Here is a 21,178-nt window from a genome sequence, read left to right as displayed (position 1 = left end):
GGCGGCGGACGCCTGCAAGATGGTGCTGACAGAAAGCGAAATGCAAGAAATGTCACAAGCAAGGTACTTGGGATACATTAGAACATCTCTTGTGTGCTAACCTAACCTTAGATTTCCCGGAAACATTACTTTCAGGGAACCGTGAGTTTTTTAGATCTCTCTTAGAACATTACCTTCTGAAACAAATGTCTGTTGGGCATCAAGAAAACTGTGGGCCAAAAAGCATCCAGAACTAATAATAACTTGTAGAAGCTGTCTGCAATTCTGTATTCCATGCGAAGTCCCTCAATTTAGCGTATATCTATCGCTTTATTTAATAACTATCTAGATTTACATATGTATACGTATGAATCTATTCTGCTACACAGAATCTATAAAATGATCTCTTAAATGCAAAAATCTCCTTTCTATTACAAACTTTCCACACAAATTCTTTCGCTCCACATATCTCTCCATCTCGCTCTAAGGTTGGTTCTTCTCCATCAGATCCGCCACCAGCTCCAGTAGTATGGGCAGACTTTTATGCTCGAACGGACCGACTGCACGTTCGAGTTGTTGACGCGACGGTCGCGCATTCTCCGTACCGCTTTCCTGTGCGAACATTTCGGCTGTGTAATGAAAGCCATGCCAATGAAAGTACTCCATAATCAGCTGTTGCATCATCTTTAAACGTGGATCCTGTCGTTGTTGTTCTGTATCATCTAGATCGCTTGCTGTTGGTAAACTACTGCTGGCGCTCAACTTACTTAGATCGGGTAGTTTACGTCCGAGTAGCGTGGTCTGGCCATCATTCTTACCCTTCATCATGGCCACCATTTTAGTTTGCAACATGCAACGCACCTCCTGCAGCACACCATCCTGTTCGAATTTCGTTTTGATGGTGGCATACAACTGATTGATGGCCTCTTCCTTTGAGATATAGTTTTTTGACATTTTGCCTGTCGTCCGTTGTGCTGTTGTTGCTGCCGCTGGTAGCCACTTTTTCGGTTCTTCGCCACTTGTTTGAACTGATTGCTGATTTTTACAACGCGCAGTTTCCGAGTTAAGCTTGATTTTTGTTGGTTTACAGCGTCTTTGATCTTGCTATTGGTGGGTGGTTGAGTTGGGAAAATTATAAAAGCGTGCAAAACGAAATAAAATATAAACACTTTTGACAGGCGGCGAGAAATTTCGAAGTCAAACAAGAAACATTGAATTTCCATTTATGAATATTTTTCGGAATGATTTTTTTTATTACAAATTTTGTTGTGATTTTAAGTTTCGGTTGTTCGGTAAGCATTTTTCATTGAAAGCTTAAGTATTTTAGTTTATGGGAAGTATTTATCTGGTTGGTTGCAAGATGGAAATTTGATCTCCTTCTTTTATGGTAGACTGTTAATCCCATCATCCTTCTTGAACTTTCTTGGAACAGGAACAGTTGTTAAATATATAATATGAATCTTCCCACTCTCTCTCTCTTGCTCCCCATTTTCATGTCTCCTCTCTTTCTATCTCTATTACTCCCTAACTGTCTTCGTTTATAATGATTTATTGTATAAAAATAAGGGACTCGGATAAAGCTCAAGACCGAGAATAGGTCCATGTGAGTAAATGAAAAAAAAAAGAAATTGTTTCTTGCTTCCAATTTGGATGAATCTCTAGATGTAAGAACTTATCAGAATGAAATCTTCATATTCATATTCTTGATTATCCATCTATAAACCATACTCTCGGAATATGTACAAAAATATATATTTTTGAGTCTAATTAGAATTGTACGGCAAGGCGACGTTTTGAAATATTTTTTGACAGGAATTTTTTGCTTGTTATAAGCATATAAAATATCAATTGAAACGGAGGAGAGCATAAAACCAAAGAATGATGGAATCAAATCATATTAAAAACCTTCAACATCGTAAGGTCCTTTTTAGGAAGGAGCTTAAGTTTAACAGAAAGACCAAAAAGATCCGGTGATATTAATTATGTTTATAGTAACAATCTGACAATCATCAACATTACAGTTCCATAAGATAATTTCGGGATAACAGAAGAATCATCAGATCACAACAGATCAACCCTCAATTATCAAATGTATCGGTCAGTGTCTGTTTGTCTGAAAGTCCTATGAGCTATTGGGTTGGGCTTTAGCCAATATGAAGGACAATGTATTTTGTCTTTGGTTCGGAGAGTTATCTGATCTTGATATTTTCATCTTTATCTACAGTCTTATCTGTTTCAGGCGATCGGCCTTTTTATAAGTCCATCGATATATTGCGTCCCTTTGGCGGACCTTATGGTCTTATTGTCTTTCATAAACTACTATGAGGATCATACATATTCCTCACTTCCTCTACCATATTTTACAACAGTCGCTGTATTAGGTATTCACACATAACCATTTAGAGCAACAACAAGCTACAACTCGCCACATAAATACACAACACCGGGTGTATAATTATCAAAATACATTGCCTCATACACAATCTACAACACCCGAGGTTCTCAATTCGCCGAATCGCAACAACATGCCACTTAATTTAATTTCGCCAAATTTTTACCTTTCGCCAGTGAAAAATTTGGGGTGTAGAAAATGATAGTTGTAAACGAACTTAGCAGCAATAAAATAACAAATTACAGTAGAAAAATAGTTACCCTCGGTTTCCTTATTCGCTTACAACAACAACAGCAGCAGTCAGGGCGCAAGAGATTTGCAACATGCAAATGCAATGTTGCAACAAGTTTGTTGATTTTACTTTACATGCAAAAACAACAACCAAATTGCTGGGATAATGAGACAGCGCGACTGTGTGGCATGTAACAATGGACAAGTGGTGTACATAACTGAATAAATATGTATGTTTGTGGCATGTAAACGCTAAAAAGCGCAAGAAAACAAAGATTTTTGGGTAACGCGAGTGAAAAGTTAACAACAAAAATGAAGTATGCAGAAAAAGAGAAATGTGCACTCGCGACATATCAGCTAACAACGATCGACAGGTAGCGCCTGTGGCATGAAAATGTTGCACATCACGGCAATTACATTTATCGCTGCCATTTCATTTTTTTCGATTTTTTTTTCGCATATTGCTAACAGTTAGTTCGGGCTAACGATGCCAGACGTTGAAGGCGAATCGTGATTTCAGTATTAGTAACAGAAAAAAGCGAGAATTTGCCAAAAATTTCGCAAAAATAAGGCGAAAGACAAAGCAAAGGCGAGCATGTTGCAACAAAAACCGCAAAAAGTGTCGCCGCTGGCCATTGAAAACTTAAAGAAGGCTTGTAGTTGCGGTGTTACAAATGTACTATCGCCTTTTGCGGCAACTAACTTGCACCAAAAACAATTATTTGCAACTTTTTTAATTACAAAAAATCACTGCCCTTTTATTGGCCAGCCGCAGCCCGCGGCGCCGCCGCCGTGACAGTGTGTCCACTACGCGCTTGTCAATTGGCAGCTGTAGCTGTGTTGTGTGGCATGCAACATGCAGTTGTCCACACAAATAGCGGACATTTACAGCTAAGTGTGGCATGTTGCATGCCACACAAAAAAACGCGCGAGTCGCCACCGACACAGTGACTGGCAGCTGCGCATGCGCTTGCGCCACCTAGAAGGGCACAACGCAAGCGGCCAGCTGGTGGTCAAAGCTCGAGTGGCACGCAAGCGTCCTCAACAAGCGCCCGCCCAGTGCGATTAGCTGATTGCGCGCAGGCGGACAGCCAGCCAGCCAGATTTGCCAGCTGACGGCTATGCTTCTCGAGCGTTTAGTTGCGAAGCCGCCGTCATAATTACCTTGCATCTCTGCGTCCTCTCCTTTGGCCACGCCAATTGTCTGCGACAAAAGTCACTTGCAACATGCAACACACCGCCCCCAAAGACAATCAATCGCTTGGTGTTGCAAGCGCATAGCCATAATTTGTTAACGCCGAAAAACTGGCAAAGCAAACAAAAATACAATGTACACCAACAACAATAAAGCACATTGTTTGACACCCACCATGGCGCATTTAAAGTGGTGCAACATGGATTTGTGCGCGCACATTTTTCCGCTTTGATTTATTGCTGTGAAAACTGTCTTGCGCTTAAACGCTTCTCGAAATGCCGCTAAGCTGACGCGGATTGACAATCTGCCAGGCGGTCGCTGCCATCTGCTGCCGTCCCTACTCTGTTGCTCTGTGGCAAAATCAGCTATGCATAACATTTCTTCGCTTCCTTGCTGCGCCGCGAGTTGTTGCACGTAGGATTAACAACAACGGACCGTTTAACCCACGCACTCTTTGGCTCACTACAGCTGTGGGTGTGCCCATTTGTTGTAAATGTTGCAACAACTGTTTCTTCTCATTCTTCTTATTCTTCTTCTCAGCGCAGGTCACTTCTGGCTGGCAGTTTTCCATGTCGAAATTTGCACTCATTGTCATTCAGTGTTGCAAGTTATTGCCGACGCTTTGTAACAGCGTGTGTGCGTAGACAAGCGTGCGTCACTCACGTGCAACACCCGTTGTTCGAGTTTTGCCATACAATTTACTTAACGCCTTCGCTTGGCTGGACTGGACATGATTTTGTAGGCAACACGTGCGATTTGAAAGAGTAAAATGTATAATAAACCAAGGGCTTAAGCTCCTACTAGGCGAATGCTGAGTATATTCCACCAGCTGCTGTTTCGGGAGTTCTATTAAATCTTATTATAAATCAGACAGGGTTTAGAAGGCGGAATTTGGTATTTCAGCCTCAGATGTACGCTTTCAATGTGAAGAGGACGCAAAAAGACAGAAAGAATTAAGATTTGAGAGCCCAGAAGTCTGAACCCAACATTGGCCAATCTTATTTCGCATCATTCAAAGTTTCTATATTGGTCCGACTCATATAAGAAACAACAAATGAAGATTTTCCCTGCGAAGATACGGAAAATGTTCTGGATTCACTAAAAGGCGTAAGTATCCCAAGAAACCCTGATACAAGGAGTTACTATAAAGCAGAACTACCGTCTGAGGTATCTTATAGTTTCATCTTACTCCTTAACCATTGACTCAACAAGCATTCGACTTTAATCAGCCAAAGATGAGATAATACTTAGGAACCAGTTAGTCCACCATTGGCAAATCTCGATCTTTCGTGATCGTCATAAAATACCTTTACTAGCTCTTACAACTTACGTTTACGAAGTGTTTGAATAATTTCAATTTCTGTCCGAAATACTGAGCCAGAAAACGGTATACTCAGATTTCGTCTCCTAGTTCTCAGGTCTCACTTCCATATTCCCATCAAGTACATATTCTCATTTTGAATAAATTGAATAGTTTGTAGTTACATCGTCATAGACTCAGTATGACTGATGAGATCTCTAAGAGTGAAAGTTAGTTCAAGTTCAAGAAAAGAGCACATGGGTAAACTCAAGAAGGCATAACCTGATATAATTGAGACACTTAGAGACAGAAAGTTATTAAAATAATCAAAAAAAGATCATCTGCAGTGTTTGGATTTCAGTCGGAACACGGACTTGGCATGTACTTAGTCTAAAGTGACAAAATAATTGCTTTTCATTACAAACAGACACACTCAGTCGCTTCATATACACCGTGTCTATTTAGCTAATGATTAACGCTTCTAAATAATTTACAGGGTGGAGCCGATTCAAAAAACAAAAAAAGAAACAACCATAGAAATTAAATGGAAAACCAGCCACGCCTACAGGTCATGAATTGTTTGCACACTTTCCACATTTATCAGTTTTTTTTTCGTCTTTCTCCACAGCTGAAATATAAAGCCTACAGAAGGTTCTTTTTTTGGTCGCACTCGTCAAGTGTTAATCATCGCAGGAGAGTATCGCACGAGTATGTATGGTTTGTTGCTCAATACAAAGTGGCAACGTCATCATCAGCGCGGTCAGCCGGACTGCCGCAAGGAGCGACCAAACCAAGTCAAGCCAAGCCTCGCCTCGGTGACGTGTGTCATTTCAATTAGGCACATTTTTATTTTCGTTACGCTCCTCTGTATTGCCCACCACATTTTCTTCTTTTAGATATCCGTCGACCGGTTTGTCTTTGCTTTGCTTACACGCTCCTCTTCAAACGCCGCAGTTCTGCTTTTGTCTACAAGTGTCTTCTTTTTTGGCATTGTTTAGCTAAAACATCCGATTAGCGTTGTCTCTTGTTAGCTCTTCAACGACACTACCACACACACTCACGCATCCACACAGTTGTCCAACGTTCGTCGTCCAAGAATTATGTCGCTTTTGCGTGTCGCAGGTTTTTCTCCCCACTCAGCTGCTGCTGCTGCTACGCCTTAGGCGATTAATTTGCGCTGTCCGTTGCGCACAAAGAAACGCACTCCGTCAGCTGTGGGCTAACTATATGTGAGTAGGCTACCACAGCCAACCAACGGCCCTTGTCTAAAGCTCATTGTCGGCCGTTTGTTGTCCATTGCCGCCTTGGCAGAGCATTTAACGTGATTATTTCCGAAGATTAATTGGCCGCGGCCCGCAGTGACAGGTCGCGCGGATAGTTGCAGATTAACTGGTAAGAAGAGCGAAAAAAAATATAGCGAGACCATAAAATTCCCTACCTCAATTTGTGTTGTAAGCATTTGGTTGTGATTTTTAAATTAAGTATGTATTTTTTCAGCTAATACTAGGTTTCATATCGAAGCTCTACCAAGGATACTGCGTCAAATGTAACCGCCTCCTTTTTTCTTTCCACGCCATATTTTGTTAGTAACAGTGAGTTTGCAGTTCAGTTATTTGATGGACGCGTCTTGTAGTTCACCTGCTCGTGATTTCAGTCCAAACAGAACCTAGTAATCTGAAAATCTTGATAGTTCAATTAATACTTTATCTCTCCATCGTTAGGATTTCAATGAACAAGAGACACTCAATTTCGAAAAATGTTTATTCAATGAAAATTGAGAGGTTTCTTAAGTAAATATTTTATTAGACGACGAAAGTGATACAGTAATTGCCAAATCAATAACAAGCAAACCATTTCGTCTACCATGAGCAAATGATCTCCGGATCAACTTATGATACAAGGAGGCAACCATTTGGAGAATTATTAAGAGCCATTAGTAATGTCAGGGCAAACTAGAACTGTTTGTACATAAGCCCCTTTCCAAATCTCCTGAACTTTTTTGAATTTCGAAAGCACAGACCTCAACATTAATTTGCTCGACATAATGCTTGTTTCTCTTATGGACTTCCAAAGAATATTAAAGTATGCTTTGGTTTCGAATTCGAACTAAATTTCAGTGCTGTTTTCTTCTAAATTGGACCACTCTTTGAGCCTTTTTCGAGAGTGATCATCCTACTGTACTTTCTAATTTTGGTCTCAGCTTCTATTGCATAACGTCAATAGCCACAAACAAGGTATCCATAAAGAACCTTTCTTCCTTTGATACGATATTATCATTGCGTTTTCAGAGAATTTCGGATAGATTTGACGTGTAGATCTTTTTGACAAGATATACATACAGGAATTGGAAATACCTTACAAGAGGAAAGGATCCACGCCTAAGACTTGTCAGAGAATCAAGCGATGACTATGTTAGCCGAGATGTTGACATGGACTTCACGAACTCTCTAACAGAGGTCGCTAATATTAAGAGACTGTTAATTTTTTTTTATAAAAAAACTAAAATTTCTATCACATTCCATAGGACACACCTGAATTTTCAATTTTACAACAACACAATATACCAATATTTACGCCACAAACAATGCTGCAGGCTGTGAAGGCCAAAAGGATATAATTGGCGCAACGGTTAATTTCACAAATCCAAAGCGAATGGCCAACTTTTAAATGCCTGCAGCGGTAATCTGGTTTGAAAAATCAGTTGCAAATTACTTTGCAGCAGGCAAAAGCAAATATATATGTATGTATGCAAAATTATTTGCGCCACATTACTTGCCACACACATACATACGTATGTAGACATTACGTGAAAATTCGGCCGCGACTTTCATTAAAGTCATCACACAACGCCGCATGCCAATCGACATTTGCTGCTAGCGCCAGCCGGGGCAAGTACGCGTGTGTATGTCGGCTTGTGGCACGTTGATCATGCCGGTAAACGCCCCATTTGCTGCGCCGATAGGCTAATCCACATTGTTGGCTGCGCAAATATAAACCGGCGAAAAGCAAACAAATGAACTTGCCGCAATTGCATGCAATTTACCGCTATAATTGCCGCAAAATACACAAATCGCCTGGTGTAGCGCGGAGCGGCGCGGCGTTGTGGCAGCCATACTAAATCTCAAGTTTCAATTTGCTGTCGATAATGAAGCAACTTGCAACATTCGTTGCCGCAGCTAAATTATTGTGCACCACGGCAATAATTGCCAGCGCAAACAACAATAACAACAGCAGTTGTTGTAGCAATGTGTAGACTCGCACAGCTTAGCGCATTGATTGTGGCAACTTCAATTGGTCATTAAAATTTCTTTGCCTTGTCGATATTTGCATTGCGAATGTTGCAAATTAAAATATGCCCCAGTGGCATGCAACAACGCACAACAATGCCAGCGGTACAATTATTAGTTGCCACAACAGCAATAGCTGTGGAGGCAACAAATATTAACTGAAGTCTATAACTATATGAAGTGTATGCGCGTGCATTGTGGGGTGTTGCAAGTTCCACGGTTACTATACACCGAAGTATACGTTTAATTGCCGCTTTGTGGCACAATTGAATTGCAGCGCAGTTACTTGCGGAATTTTGGCTATTTGTGATACGCATAGTGAGTATCACAGTTGTTGTAACAAGTGTTTGTGGCAACGTTGCAAGTGTTTGGAGTACCCCCCAAAGGCACATAGTCGTAAAGCGCAAGTCATCAATCAACGGTATTTGCACCGGCAGCGTGTTAACTATCAAACTAGCAAACGCGATGACTACAACAACAACAACATTGACTTTGCAAACAAAATTTGCTTAGCTGCGATCACTCAATTACACCTCAACTTATCGCAACAGCTGCAGCAGCAGCCTTCAGGTGGCGTGTTGCAAGTACTGCCAAACTTTTGTGTACTGTTGACAATGCGAACGACAAATTTGCGTCATAACGCACGCTTGACAACAACAATAAAGACAACGGCAACAACAATTTTGAAGTGCAATCATGCAACAAAACTGGGTAACCGCAACTCAGGTCAGCTTTAGCGGCTATATCGGCTGCGTGTAGTGCCGTTCAACACACCTCTTATTATTATTGGTGTTGTTGTTGTTAATGTTTCAAATAAACATCCTGCCACAGCAGCACCAACACCGCTGTACTTGTTGCAAGCGACACTCAAGTTGAGCGATGTGCCACTTCGTAACCGCAATTCCAACTACGTTCACAGCAACAATAACAACAACAACAACAAACAGTATTTGACTGCTTGTGGCAAGTTAGAGTCTGCAATTGGTGCAAGTGTTATTATTGTTGCAAATGTAAAGCGGCAAGGGCGTGGGCTAACCGATTGTGGCAGGAGTGGCATCAACAGCAACAACAACACACGAAATATTGCAACATTCAGCGACGAAGAGTCAGAAGACGCTTAGATAAATATGTGGGTAGTTGTGAAAATTTGCATGTGCAACACGGCAACACTTGATTGCTGCCACAACCTAGCAGCTGAAAGGCGGTATGTTTGTGTGTGTGTGGAAATTGTGATTGTTTGCCTACGTGCAACCAACGAAAACCTGCAACTACGAGCTGTCAAGGTGAGCTAAGGTTTTGTACTTGCAACAAGCGCACACCCCACACTGTATGTGCTAGTACGTTGCACCACTTGCCACATGCGTGTGCGTTAAACACTTGCGTGTTGCTCTTATTATACGTAGAAATGTTGCGTGTTGTTGTTTTTGTTGTTGCTGGTGCTTTCCGACACATCGCTCATAATTCAATGTCAGCGGAAAAGTGTTTGCCGTTGCATGTTGGTTGCAAGCAAGCGTTCACTGTTTGTACTTAACTTTTTTTGCAGTAGCAGCAGTGTTGCTTTTGTGGTGTTAGCAGTTGGTTTGCTTTGAAAAATTGTAATATAAAATGTGGAATATGAAATTAGACATATCAGCTGAGATATTGTGCGTGACAGTTAAAATATTAACGGTACTTACTCATGACTTGGTGGATAGGGTGCTTGAAAATAGAGACTGTAAGCTCTAACAGTATATTTTATGCTTTTAAAGAACTAAATCTCGAGTTAAATACCAACCATTCATTCGAAAAAGCGCTATTTGATGTAGAAGAAGGCCAAAAGTTTAAGATCTCGGATACAATAAGAGTTTGAAGATTTTTGCTTATATTGATAAAGAGTTTACCTCCACAAGGCCTCTAAAAAGAAAATTTCAAGAAACCAAAACTCGCTCTGATCATCTTGGTAATTGAGAAGCGGTAAGATCTCCGACCCGATCTTCCGATCTAATTTAAATTAATAATAATAATTTAAATTAAAAAAATTTAAATAAAAAAAATCATTTCGTTCAAAATTGTATTTTGAGCCTTGAAACAAATTCCAATTGATCGGGTCAACGGTTTATAAGATCGTTACCAAAACTATCCGTCTCAGATTTCTAGCCTACCTGAGGTTGTCACACTAACTTTGTTCGAAGCAAAGACTGAGATGAGGAAACCATCAGTGATCTTGTATCTATAGGAGATAACTTTTTAATTGGTGAGAGTGGTGTTATGATAGCTGGATCGACAAAGGTGACTTACTTAGACGGAGTAGTTTTAGAAACAGCACAATGCTAATAGAAGTTCGAGAAGTGATGATTGCTCATAATATCACGTATTGTTTTGTGAAGTCTCATTTTAAATTATATCTTAAAATACTTGTTCGCGGATCCCGGCAAAGATAGGTTTGGCTAGATTATCGAAACTACAAGATGGTAACAATTCTTTGCACTTTTTGAAGAAGGTTTAGATTAAGTATGGTTTACTTTCCTTCTTAAAAATTCGAAGGCATTAAATATCCAAATTAGATTTCAAGAACCAACTACTATAGTTATATGTTATGTCAGGCTATTATGTCTCAAATTTTGAGAAAATAAATTGACAGCCTTAAAGATGTGCCGCCTTACCTTTTTAAATCACATGCTTAAGCATATTTAGAAACAGAAAGCAACAAGGTGATTTTTAAGTGCTGATTTAAAGATACACCAACACTGCTTACCGCACAAAAGGACAACAAAACCATAAGCCATCAAATCATATCTAAAACAGATCCGTTCACGTAAATATGTCCTTCAACAAACACACACTCTCACACAACTGAAAGTACGAGACATTGAAAAATGATGCAAAGTGACTAAAGTCAACTGCCGAGACAAGTCAGCAAAGCAAAACAGGTGAGGATGACTAATAGTTGTTGGCGAAAAAGGTGTGGCCACATTTGTAGTGATTGTGACAATATGATGACATAGTTGTAGCAACTAAACAAATCAGCGTAAAGTTGGAGGAAAGATTTTTTTGCGACAAAATTGAAAGGATTACAAATGATGATGTGGAGATATTTGTGAATTTTTCTTTTTAACTTTGAGACTTCTTTAACGTCTTACTTAGAATATATATTTATAAAAAATAATTAAAAGTATTGAAATACTAATGCTTGAGACCACAAAATAGTAGCCAGCCTCTGAAGCCAGTTAATGAAAATGGGTGTGGCATAGTTTACAGTTAACTCAGCACTCAAACCGAGTTTAGAAAATACTCCTGTATTAAGTGGCAAGTCATAGGAGTTAATCAAATTCATAACTAGCATATCATCAAGCTGCTGACGTCTGACAGCCCGCAGCCACCGTAAACTTGTGGTTGCAAGTATTTTTTGTAATTTGAAGAGATGCATTTTCCGGCTGCACAAAGTTGTTGCACAATTTGATTGGCAGACAGATTACGCCTTTGGCAATTGCAGTTAGATTTCGTATAAAGGAATCAATGTTTATTAATTTAGCTCTAAACAAGCCAGAAAAGTTTAGCAATTACTAATCTAAGGTAATCGCAATCTTAGTAGAGTGGATTACAAAATGGCTACCACTGTATTGGACGAGGTTTAGTTATGGATCATACGATGGGTATATAATTGATGATAGGGATTGTTCAATATATTGCTCTGAAAGGTGAAAAAGGATTCTGATACTCGGCGCTTGGACCATAAAAATCTTCTGTCCATAGATTCTCTTCATTCTTAGTTTCTTCTGATTTCGAACTATCAAATCTCAATCAGCTTAACCCTCGAGATATAATTTTAGTTTATAAATCCAATTGGAACCTCTCAAAAATACGTTTAAAAGACTTCAAAGTGTGTGATTCAACACAATTTTTCCTCTCTTTTTTCACGATTCGTTTAACCAATAGCTTAACTGAATATAAATAAAAGTGAAAAGCGATTGCCAAACTCAAGTCAGCCGCCTGTCAAACCACAACTAACTGACAACTGCTGTCACTGCTACCAGACAGTAGTTGCATACAAGTGAATGCCACACACTACTCTCGCTAGTTCCTACACAACAAAATATGTAAATGAGTTGAGTGTTGGTGGCGCCACCAGCAACGATTTGATTAGTGAAAGGTGTTGTAAGGCAAATAAAATTTTCAGTAGTAAAATTAGCAAAAGAAATAGGCAAAAAAAGAAAAGCGAAAACTAAACGAAAACCTCTTTCGCAAACTGACAATCATATGTAAATGTACGCATTGTTGCTAGCCAGTCATATGCCATCAATAATATTGTTGTTATGCGAATTGATTGAAGTCACCGCCTTTTTACCGACTGATTGACGCTTTAACCAACTGTCACTCAAGTGTCTCATCAGTGGTTTGCCTTACGACCAACTCCATTGTAGACTGTCTTGTCATAAAACGCGGCTACACCGCAACCAAGTGTGTCTAAGGCAATAAACAATCGCAAACATTCCACGCGTACTGCCAGGCAACCTCAGCGCTCATTTCACCGGATGATCAATGGACTAAAGGCTCTCAATGTACCTATGCATATATAAATATGTTTGCTAGACGTTAGTCAAATAAATATGTGCGATTCCGCTTTAACTTTCGATGTCTCCACTAAGTCACTCGTCATTCCCTCTATATTTTTATTGCCATTCGCTTGTTGTTGTGGTGTCAAATATCGTCATTCCGTGTTTATTTAATGATTAGCGTTTGAAATCGATACGCGTCACATTCGCCGCTGAGATTGCGCTGTTTTACCTCACCCCAGCTGTGATCATTTGGTGATCGCATTGATCATTGTATTGACTTGTGCGCTCCGTTCGCCTGATTGATGGTTGACATTGGCGTTCGGTAATTTGTTACGTGTCAGTATGACTTGAGCTCGAGCGAATATGGTGTTGTTGTTAGCAGTGGTGGCTTTTATTGAATATACGTAAAGGCATAGAATGGGATCTCCTGCTCGTGAGTTAACAATTAAACCGGTTTATGCGAGCGTGTTCTTTTCCAGTACGAATATAGCTGACTATCAATATATGCCTGGCATTTTGGAGCGCATTTGAAGACATGGTTGTAGAAAATTGCAAATATTTTATAAATTTTTAATGACAAGTTCAAGTAGTATCTGCTGGACTGGTGCCCGAGAAAGTATCATCTAGTATCTCTACTAGCGATACTATCATACGAGTATAAGCGAAAATCATTTCTAACTGTAAAAATTACGGAATATCACCGACTGTTTACAACTGAACATTCTAAAATTCTGTTGTTTCAGTTATCAAGTATCTATACAGTACTGATAGCACCACAATTTAGTTTTAGACTAATGTGTACCTTAAAGTAAAAATCAGTACCTTAAAGTATTGAATATGGAAAGTCTCCAAGATCCCAGTGTTTTTTAACTCTTACTTTTTAGAGAGTTATTGACAATTAGGTTTTATGTGGGACTAAGTACTCGACACTATATGATTGTATATGGTTCTCAAGTAGATCACTGTAAGCCTTTTTCAGGACTTATTTTTAAGGTTACTTTTGAATATTAGTATGGTGATTCAAAAGAACATTGTAAAAGAGAGTTTCAGATACATGAGATTAAGAGATGTCCCACTATACTCCCTTAGTACTATCTCAAAGCTTCGCCAATCTTACGTCACAAAATTTGAAGCAACAACAAAATAGATTCAAATTATTTTCTACGGTTTTCATTAACCAATTTAAGAATATAATTTAAACTAAATCAGAAAACTTCTATTATATTCCAGCTTTTCATTTTAAAACTCGCTGTCAAATATTGCTATACCAGAAGGTGTCAAACATCAACCATATCAACTAACTATGCAATCATTCGACATTTCACAACCTTCTCTTCTACCTCTTGTCACCAACAATCACTTGTTTATTTATACCTTTGTTGCCAGCCTCTTTGTTGTAAAACATTTTTTTTTTTTTGTAATTAATTATTGGCGAACATAACGCACTTTTGTCACATTTCAATTGAAATGCATGTTTATGGCATTTGTGTGGCAGTTGCAAGGCATATCGTGTTGCATATTTTGCAACAACCAAAAAACATGTTTTGTATTAATTTGTGTCATCAGTTTTTGGGTGAAAAGCAAATTTGTGAAATAGTGAAATGTATGAATATGTCAATGAACGATGCAAATAATACTACCGTTACGCATTGAAATGTGCAGTTTAGAATTCATATACAATACATAGCACATATGTGTTGCACATTCATGACTTTTGACATTTGAATGCACAGTTACAAGCTCAGTATTAGGGGGCGTGGCACGAACACCCGTCGGCTATCAGTGTGCCGAACTAGACAACCTGTCTGAGAGTTAATACAATGACACTATTCTATATATACATATGTATATATAAATATATGTATATATTTGTTGCATGTTTCTACCTCAACTGACTGTTGAAATACTCACGCACGCACTTCTGCTAGCCTTTTCACCTCACAGCTAACTGCAGTGATATGAATTTATTAATGAACGAGTGTGCTTTTACACATGTCCGAGTCACATACACCCACATACGCACACTCACAAATGCTATATATGTACATATGTATTCCCTGTGGTGCAACTTAATTAATAAGCAGATGCGTGACACGGCTTGTAATCTACGGTGGGTGTTAACAGACACACGATGCAATTTTAGACATATTTATATATATATATATATATATATATATATATATATATATATCCCTTCACAGCAACATTGTTGTACGTATGTGTGTGTGTGTGTGTCTGTGTGATTATGCGTTTTGGTCGCATTTGTGGCCTGCATTGACACGTCTGTTTTATGCCATTAAAAACCTGATCAAAGGTCATTAAATTTGCATTTGAAAATATGGCGGCCAAAGCTTTGCCTAATGTGTGAGTTCTCTCAGCTGGAGGTGATTGTGCGTTTATTGCAGTGCATTGTACTTTATTTCAAATATATTATTTACTTCTCATATATATTAATATATACATATGTATGTATTTAAATATTCGTGAAAAGCTCAATTGTGAATTAATTTCGCAATTTCCAATGCATTTGTATTTAAAGCAGAATGATTCATCAAACTAGATAGTGTCAAATTTAGTGCGAAAATTCATTTTATAAAACATTTCCATTAACATGCTATTTTAATCATTATCAATTTCATCAGTTTTGCTTCTTCTTTTAATCTAAGCAAATTTGACGATTTTGAGATTTTTCTTTTGAGTTGTCTGATAAATGAAATTTTAAAATCAAATATTCTATTATTAACTCGATGTATATAAAGAAATGAAATATTGAAAATACATAAAATTAAAAAAATTAAAAATTAAAAAAAAAATTTAAATACATATAAATAAATTTCAAAATTTTTATAAAAAACAATTTGACTAAAAAAACAAATATATTTTGTAATCGCTACAAATAATTTGCTAACAAAAGTCTTTTTATACAATACATATATATTTATTAACACTAATCAATTAAACGCCAGTCAAGAAGAACCAATAAATAAACATATTATAAACATATTAATTAAATATTGGTTGCACAAGCTAACAAAAAACCGTTATATAATCTATATTTTTTTAACTCATATAAGATAATATTAAAATGTATGTACTCACCACTTACTATTTCTCTTAATGTAATTTCATTCCCACTTTCAACTTTAATTTCACAAAGATATTTTCTTTATAACAACAGTTTCAAATTTTTTTATCGCATGCGATTTCTTTTCTAATTTTAAGTGTGCATGGATCCCTCATAGTAACATGGTAATTAACTGTTGCTCTCATGCAAAACTCACTACAAAGCGCATATTCACTTTACTATGTACTTTCTTTTGCTCTCTCAACACAGCGACAGAAATTTTTATGCAACAGCGCACTCGCCATTTTTAACATAGCGCCTCACTGTTATATTCTTCGCTAGCGCTGCTGCTCGTTACAACGTTGCTGCTTACGCACACTCACTTTTCTCACACAATATTTATAGTAATTCACACTTTTCACTAAATATTTCACAATACACCAATAAAACAATTATTATTGAGTTAATTCACAGTCAATTGAGCAATTTTGCAGCAATATTAAATTAATATTATAAGTTTTTCACACGATGCTACTACGCTGCTATAAGCAGCTGGCGCACTCTCTTCTAGTTAAACGGAAACTGACGAGTGCAAAAGCAACTGTCAAACGGAAGGAAGTGCAGCTTCATTTAGTAGTAGCTGGATTAAATTACAAAAGTACTTTTTTGAAAAAGGAGGGGTAGAGTTGAGTTATTCGTAAGTTAATATTATTTTTTTTAATATTATTTTTTAATTAAAACGAACTTGTTTGTAGATTTTTGAATTTTATTTTTTTTTTATATATTTCTCCAAATAATTCATTTATAAAAATACAAAATTTATTAAAAATTAAATATTTATATTCAGAACAATTAATTCAATCAAATATATATAATGGATCTAGTAAAAACAAATGTTTGCATTAAACTGAAGGTTTTATTTTAGAATGTTCAGTTTTACATCAAATATCTGAAAATCTGCTGTCCCAATTGTCTGCTAATACAAAAGAGGATTCCTATGATAGTAGCATTATAAAAGTACCTTTAATTTGGTAACAAGATTTCGAAGAAAACGACGCTAACTATGATAAATATTACAATTAATTCAATACAGAAAAAAAACTAATTTTTTATGTACATATGTATACATATGTATATGTAGATATATTAAATGCTAAAAGTATTTCTTGTTCTTTTATGAAAATTCATTTATCTTTTGCTAAATATCGAGAAAAATAAATATTTTATTTATATGTTTGAAATTATGAAAATATTTGGAAAAATTCTACGTACAAGTTCAAAATATTAATAGCGCTAAGAAGTCAATATATGAATTTCTTATAAAAAGTTGATTAATTTTTTTCTGTGTTAAAATTGATTACGAACATAACAGAACCATTAATTTTACATACATTATTATACGGCTTTTATTAATATAAAACCGCAAACAAATCTAAACATTGGGTATATATACAAATAAATAGGGTTCAGTCTTTGGTCGAAAAGCGTCTATTATATAAAACTTACTTACAGCGACGGGGCATAGAGATGATTAGTCCTTCATAACGTATTTTAGGAATTTCTTCCAAAGAATCATTCACTATTATCCAAAGTTAGCGATTATTGCCATGTTTGTCTTTTCTGACTTCTTTTTCAATATCACCCCTTAGGTTGTCTATGGAATCTGTGAAATTATCTACGATTGCGCAGGCCAAGGCATGACCTTTATCCATTGCTCATTATCCAACTGTAAGACCCATTTCAGAGGCATTTCGGTATCACCATTTAGTAACATTGTGCTATTGAAAATATCAACGTAGACATGTTAAACCATGACAGTGTAGATACGCCATCACCATTAAAATAAAAGACAAGCACAAAAAAATCTTTTTCATCCTCTATGACGTGAACCTGTGCCTCCAAAAGAACGACTTTTCTTTCATCTGCCCATAATATATTTCACCTCTTTTCCAATTTCAATGACTCTAACAAGACTCTAACACACGCACTATTATTATTTTGAACACTACTATACATATTTTACATGTAACATATGTAGTTCTATTATTTAAATTATATATATATGTATGTATATTAAATATTCGTAATTAAAGAAAATTCTAAAATCTGCATTAAATAAATAAAAATCAAAATTTTTTTTGAAATAAATATTAATTAATAAACATAATGTAATTTTTACTACAATTTCTACATTTACTACATTTTTAGTTACTACTAAATATACTACAACTGTATTGCAGCACTGTTTCCGTCAATCATCTGTTCGCATGCTCGTTAATTTCCGTTTCTTTTCCAGCGAGTGAAAGTGCTGATCAGCAGACGCTCTTGAAAATCGTTTTATTTCCGGTATAACAAAACTTTAAATATTATTTTATGTTTATAAAAAGAGCTCGTGGACATTTTTCTATAGTGTGACATAAAAATTTGAGTGCGGGAAGTGATTTTAGTGCTTTAATAAACAAATTCGAAGCAATTGTGCCAACTCGTTAGTGTGGAAGCAAGCGACAGCAATAACATACATATACACATATGTATATAGACTATTTGAAGCTGGTGGGCGCAACAGTAGAGAGTATGGTTATGGATGCAAGTAACTATTTCTGCTAGTATGTGCGAAATGTTAATGAATATGTTCTGGTAGAGGTTCTTTACAGCGGTAGAAGAAACTTACAGAAATATGGTACGATGAGTGATCGAGTTCATATAATACGAGACAACTAGCATGCGAGTTTTAACAGTGCAGTGTAATAATGAAGTATAGCAGTAAGGAAATATGGATATGTGTTGTTCGCGGTGTTAATTTTTGTTTATTAAATTTTAGTTTATTAAATTTGTGTGATATAAAAATTAGTCTCATTTAATGGAGTGTGTGTGATAATAATTAAATATATGATAATATCTACAATGAAACGAGCAAGCGAAATATTAACTCTACATAAAAATATTGAAATTTCAGAAAAACGTGGTGAGTGCATTTTTATCGTTTCAAATACTTAATTTTAATATTTATTGTGACTTGCTATAGCCTTAAATAAGTAAAAATGTAGTTAAAGTTCTGAGGATATGAAAAATTAACATTGAAGTAACTTTCCAACTACGGACTTATTTTATGCTGAAAATATTAAAATTTACACATTTTAAATTTGCTAATATTCTTAAGATAGGACTTCGTTGAATAATTAACTATTTTATCCAAGGGTAGAAGCAAGGGCAACAATACTTCGATTTAGGTACATACACTACTGGAAAAAATTAAGGGATAAAAAAAAATTCCAAATTTTTGGGCAAATTTCAACAGGCCGTATCTTCGAAAGAAATGGTCGTACAAGATATCGATGAAGAAGGAAATTATAGCTCCAAGAGTTTAGTTTTTGGATTATAACTTTAAAAATTTTTAACCTCTCCGGTTTTTGAGTAATCGTAGAAAAACCAGCAACAAAAAAATTTTCAAAAATTTTCTACGGGCGTGGAAAAATTCTTTTTAGCTTAACCACTATAAGGATCGGATACTTTGTTCATTTAGCTTTAATTTGGTTTTTTGAACACCTTGATACGTCCACTTCTTTAATCGTCTTTAAATGGAAAAGGATCCTTTTGTCTTTGATTATAGATATCTCAGCAACCAATGATCGCATAGAAAGTTAAAGGTGGGTTTCAAGAACTTGAATGAATTCTCCGTAACGTCTAGCTATTATGCATACTTAAAAGTACATGTTGAATATTAACGATCTTTGAACTTGATAGACAATTGTATTTACAACAAATCTTAACTTAGACTAATTTAAGGCGTATTCTATAGAACTACTCTTTCTTTATTCTGAATGATTCATTTCTAAGTCTCAATTTGAATTTAAAAAAAGAATAAAGAATTAGAAAACAATTAATTGGTTATTTATTTGTCCATGAAGGTCAGATGTTTTAAATTATAAAAAAACAAGTAAGGAAGGGCTAAGTTCGGGTGTAACCGACCATTTTATACTCTCGCAATTTATTTATTTAACTTTATTTATATTATATAATACACAATTTGACCCACATATTCGTCATTTATATTGTATAAAGTCCATTGAAAGTTGGATACCATAATATTAGGTTAGAAGCACCGAGGTCCTCATGTTCGATATATGGGGCCTTGAAAACCTATGGTCCGATTTCGGCGATTTTTAGAATGGGGCTGCTACACTATAAACGTAGTATTTGTGCAAAGTTCTGCACCGATATCTTCACTAGTGCTTACTTTATATATTGTAATGTAAACGATTCAGATCGTCTTCAAAGTTCTGGTATATAGGAAGTAGGCGTGGTTGTGAACCGATTTGGCCTATTTTCACAACATATCATTGGGATGTAAGGAAACTATTACAAACCAAGTTTGATTGAAATCGGTCGAGTAGTTCCTGAGATATAGTTTTTGACCCGTAAGTGGGCGACGCTACGCCCATTTTCCATTTTGTAAAAAAATCTGAGTGCAGCTGCCGTTTCTGCCATTTCTTATGTGAAATTTAGTGTTTCTGGGTTTTTTCGTTACTGAGTTAACTCACTTTTAGTAAGTTTCAACCTAACCTTTGTATGGGAGGTGGGCGTGGTTATTATCCGATTTCCTCCATTTTTGGACTGTATAAGATAGTACCTAAAAGAAACCACTCTAGAAAGTTTCCTTGATATAACTTTAGTAGTTTCAAGTTACAGCTTGCACGGACGGACGGACAGACGGACAGACATCCGGATAATACTCTCGTAGCAACTTTGTTGCGAGAGTATAAAAAAATTTAAGAAATCTGCTATCACTTTGTGAATACATTATGAAGCTCTCAAGTATTGGTAAACATATTGATTGAGTGTTGCAATATTAAATTTTGCTATGTAAGCAGCGATTCACTAGTAATTTGAACATAATTTACTGTGTATACCTTTAATCTACTATTAAAAATATATTTTATTGTTAGACTACGCTACTTCCCGTAAAATATGTGGACACTTAACGATTAGCAGTAAAATTTGTGTTCTCAATCGACTTATAATTACACCAGCCCCAAAAGTGACGTTGCTAAACTTTTCTCACATAACAATTTCACTCATATTTACAGCGTCATTTTGCAACAACTACCATCATCAAAACCATCATCTAATTATAGATATAGTGGCAAGGTGTGAGAAAGCTTATTAAAAGTTTAGCTTGTTTTGTTGCACGTGCT

The 21,178-nt window shown here is 36.5% G+C and overlaps 1 protein-coding gene across 1 annotated transcript; it reads right to left on the bottom strand.

The window, feature by feature from the left end:
• Window positions 1-289: 289 nt before the first annotated feature.
• On the bottom strand, window positions 290-1,399 carry LOC114803636 (uncharacterized). The gene has a single exon (XM_029038450.2). It carries the CDS (start codon window positions 931-933, stop codon window positions 463-465), a length of 471 nt encoding a protein of 156 aa, XP_028894283.1. The 5' UTR covers window positions 934-1,399; the 3' UTR covers window positions 290-462.
• Window positions 1,400-21,178: the final 19,779 nt, after the last annotated feature.

Source organism: Zeugodacus cucurbitae, chromosome 6, assembly GCF_028554725.1.
Source record: "Zeugodacus cucurbitae isolate PBARC_wt_2022May chromosome 6, idZeuCucr1.2, whole genome shotgun sequence".
NCBI classification, from domain to species: Eukaryota; Metazoa; Arthropoda; class Insecta; order Diptera; family Tephritidae; genus Zeugodacus; species Zeugodacus cucurbitae.
This window is presented reverse-complemented; position numbering and strand designations above follow the sequence as displayed.

What these genes read in the sequence shown, in the direction of transcription:
- LOC114803636 (XM_029038450.2), bottom strand. Translation starts at nt 933, where the DNA reads ATGTCAAAAAACTATATCTCAAAGGAAGAGGCCATCAATCAGTTGTAT.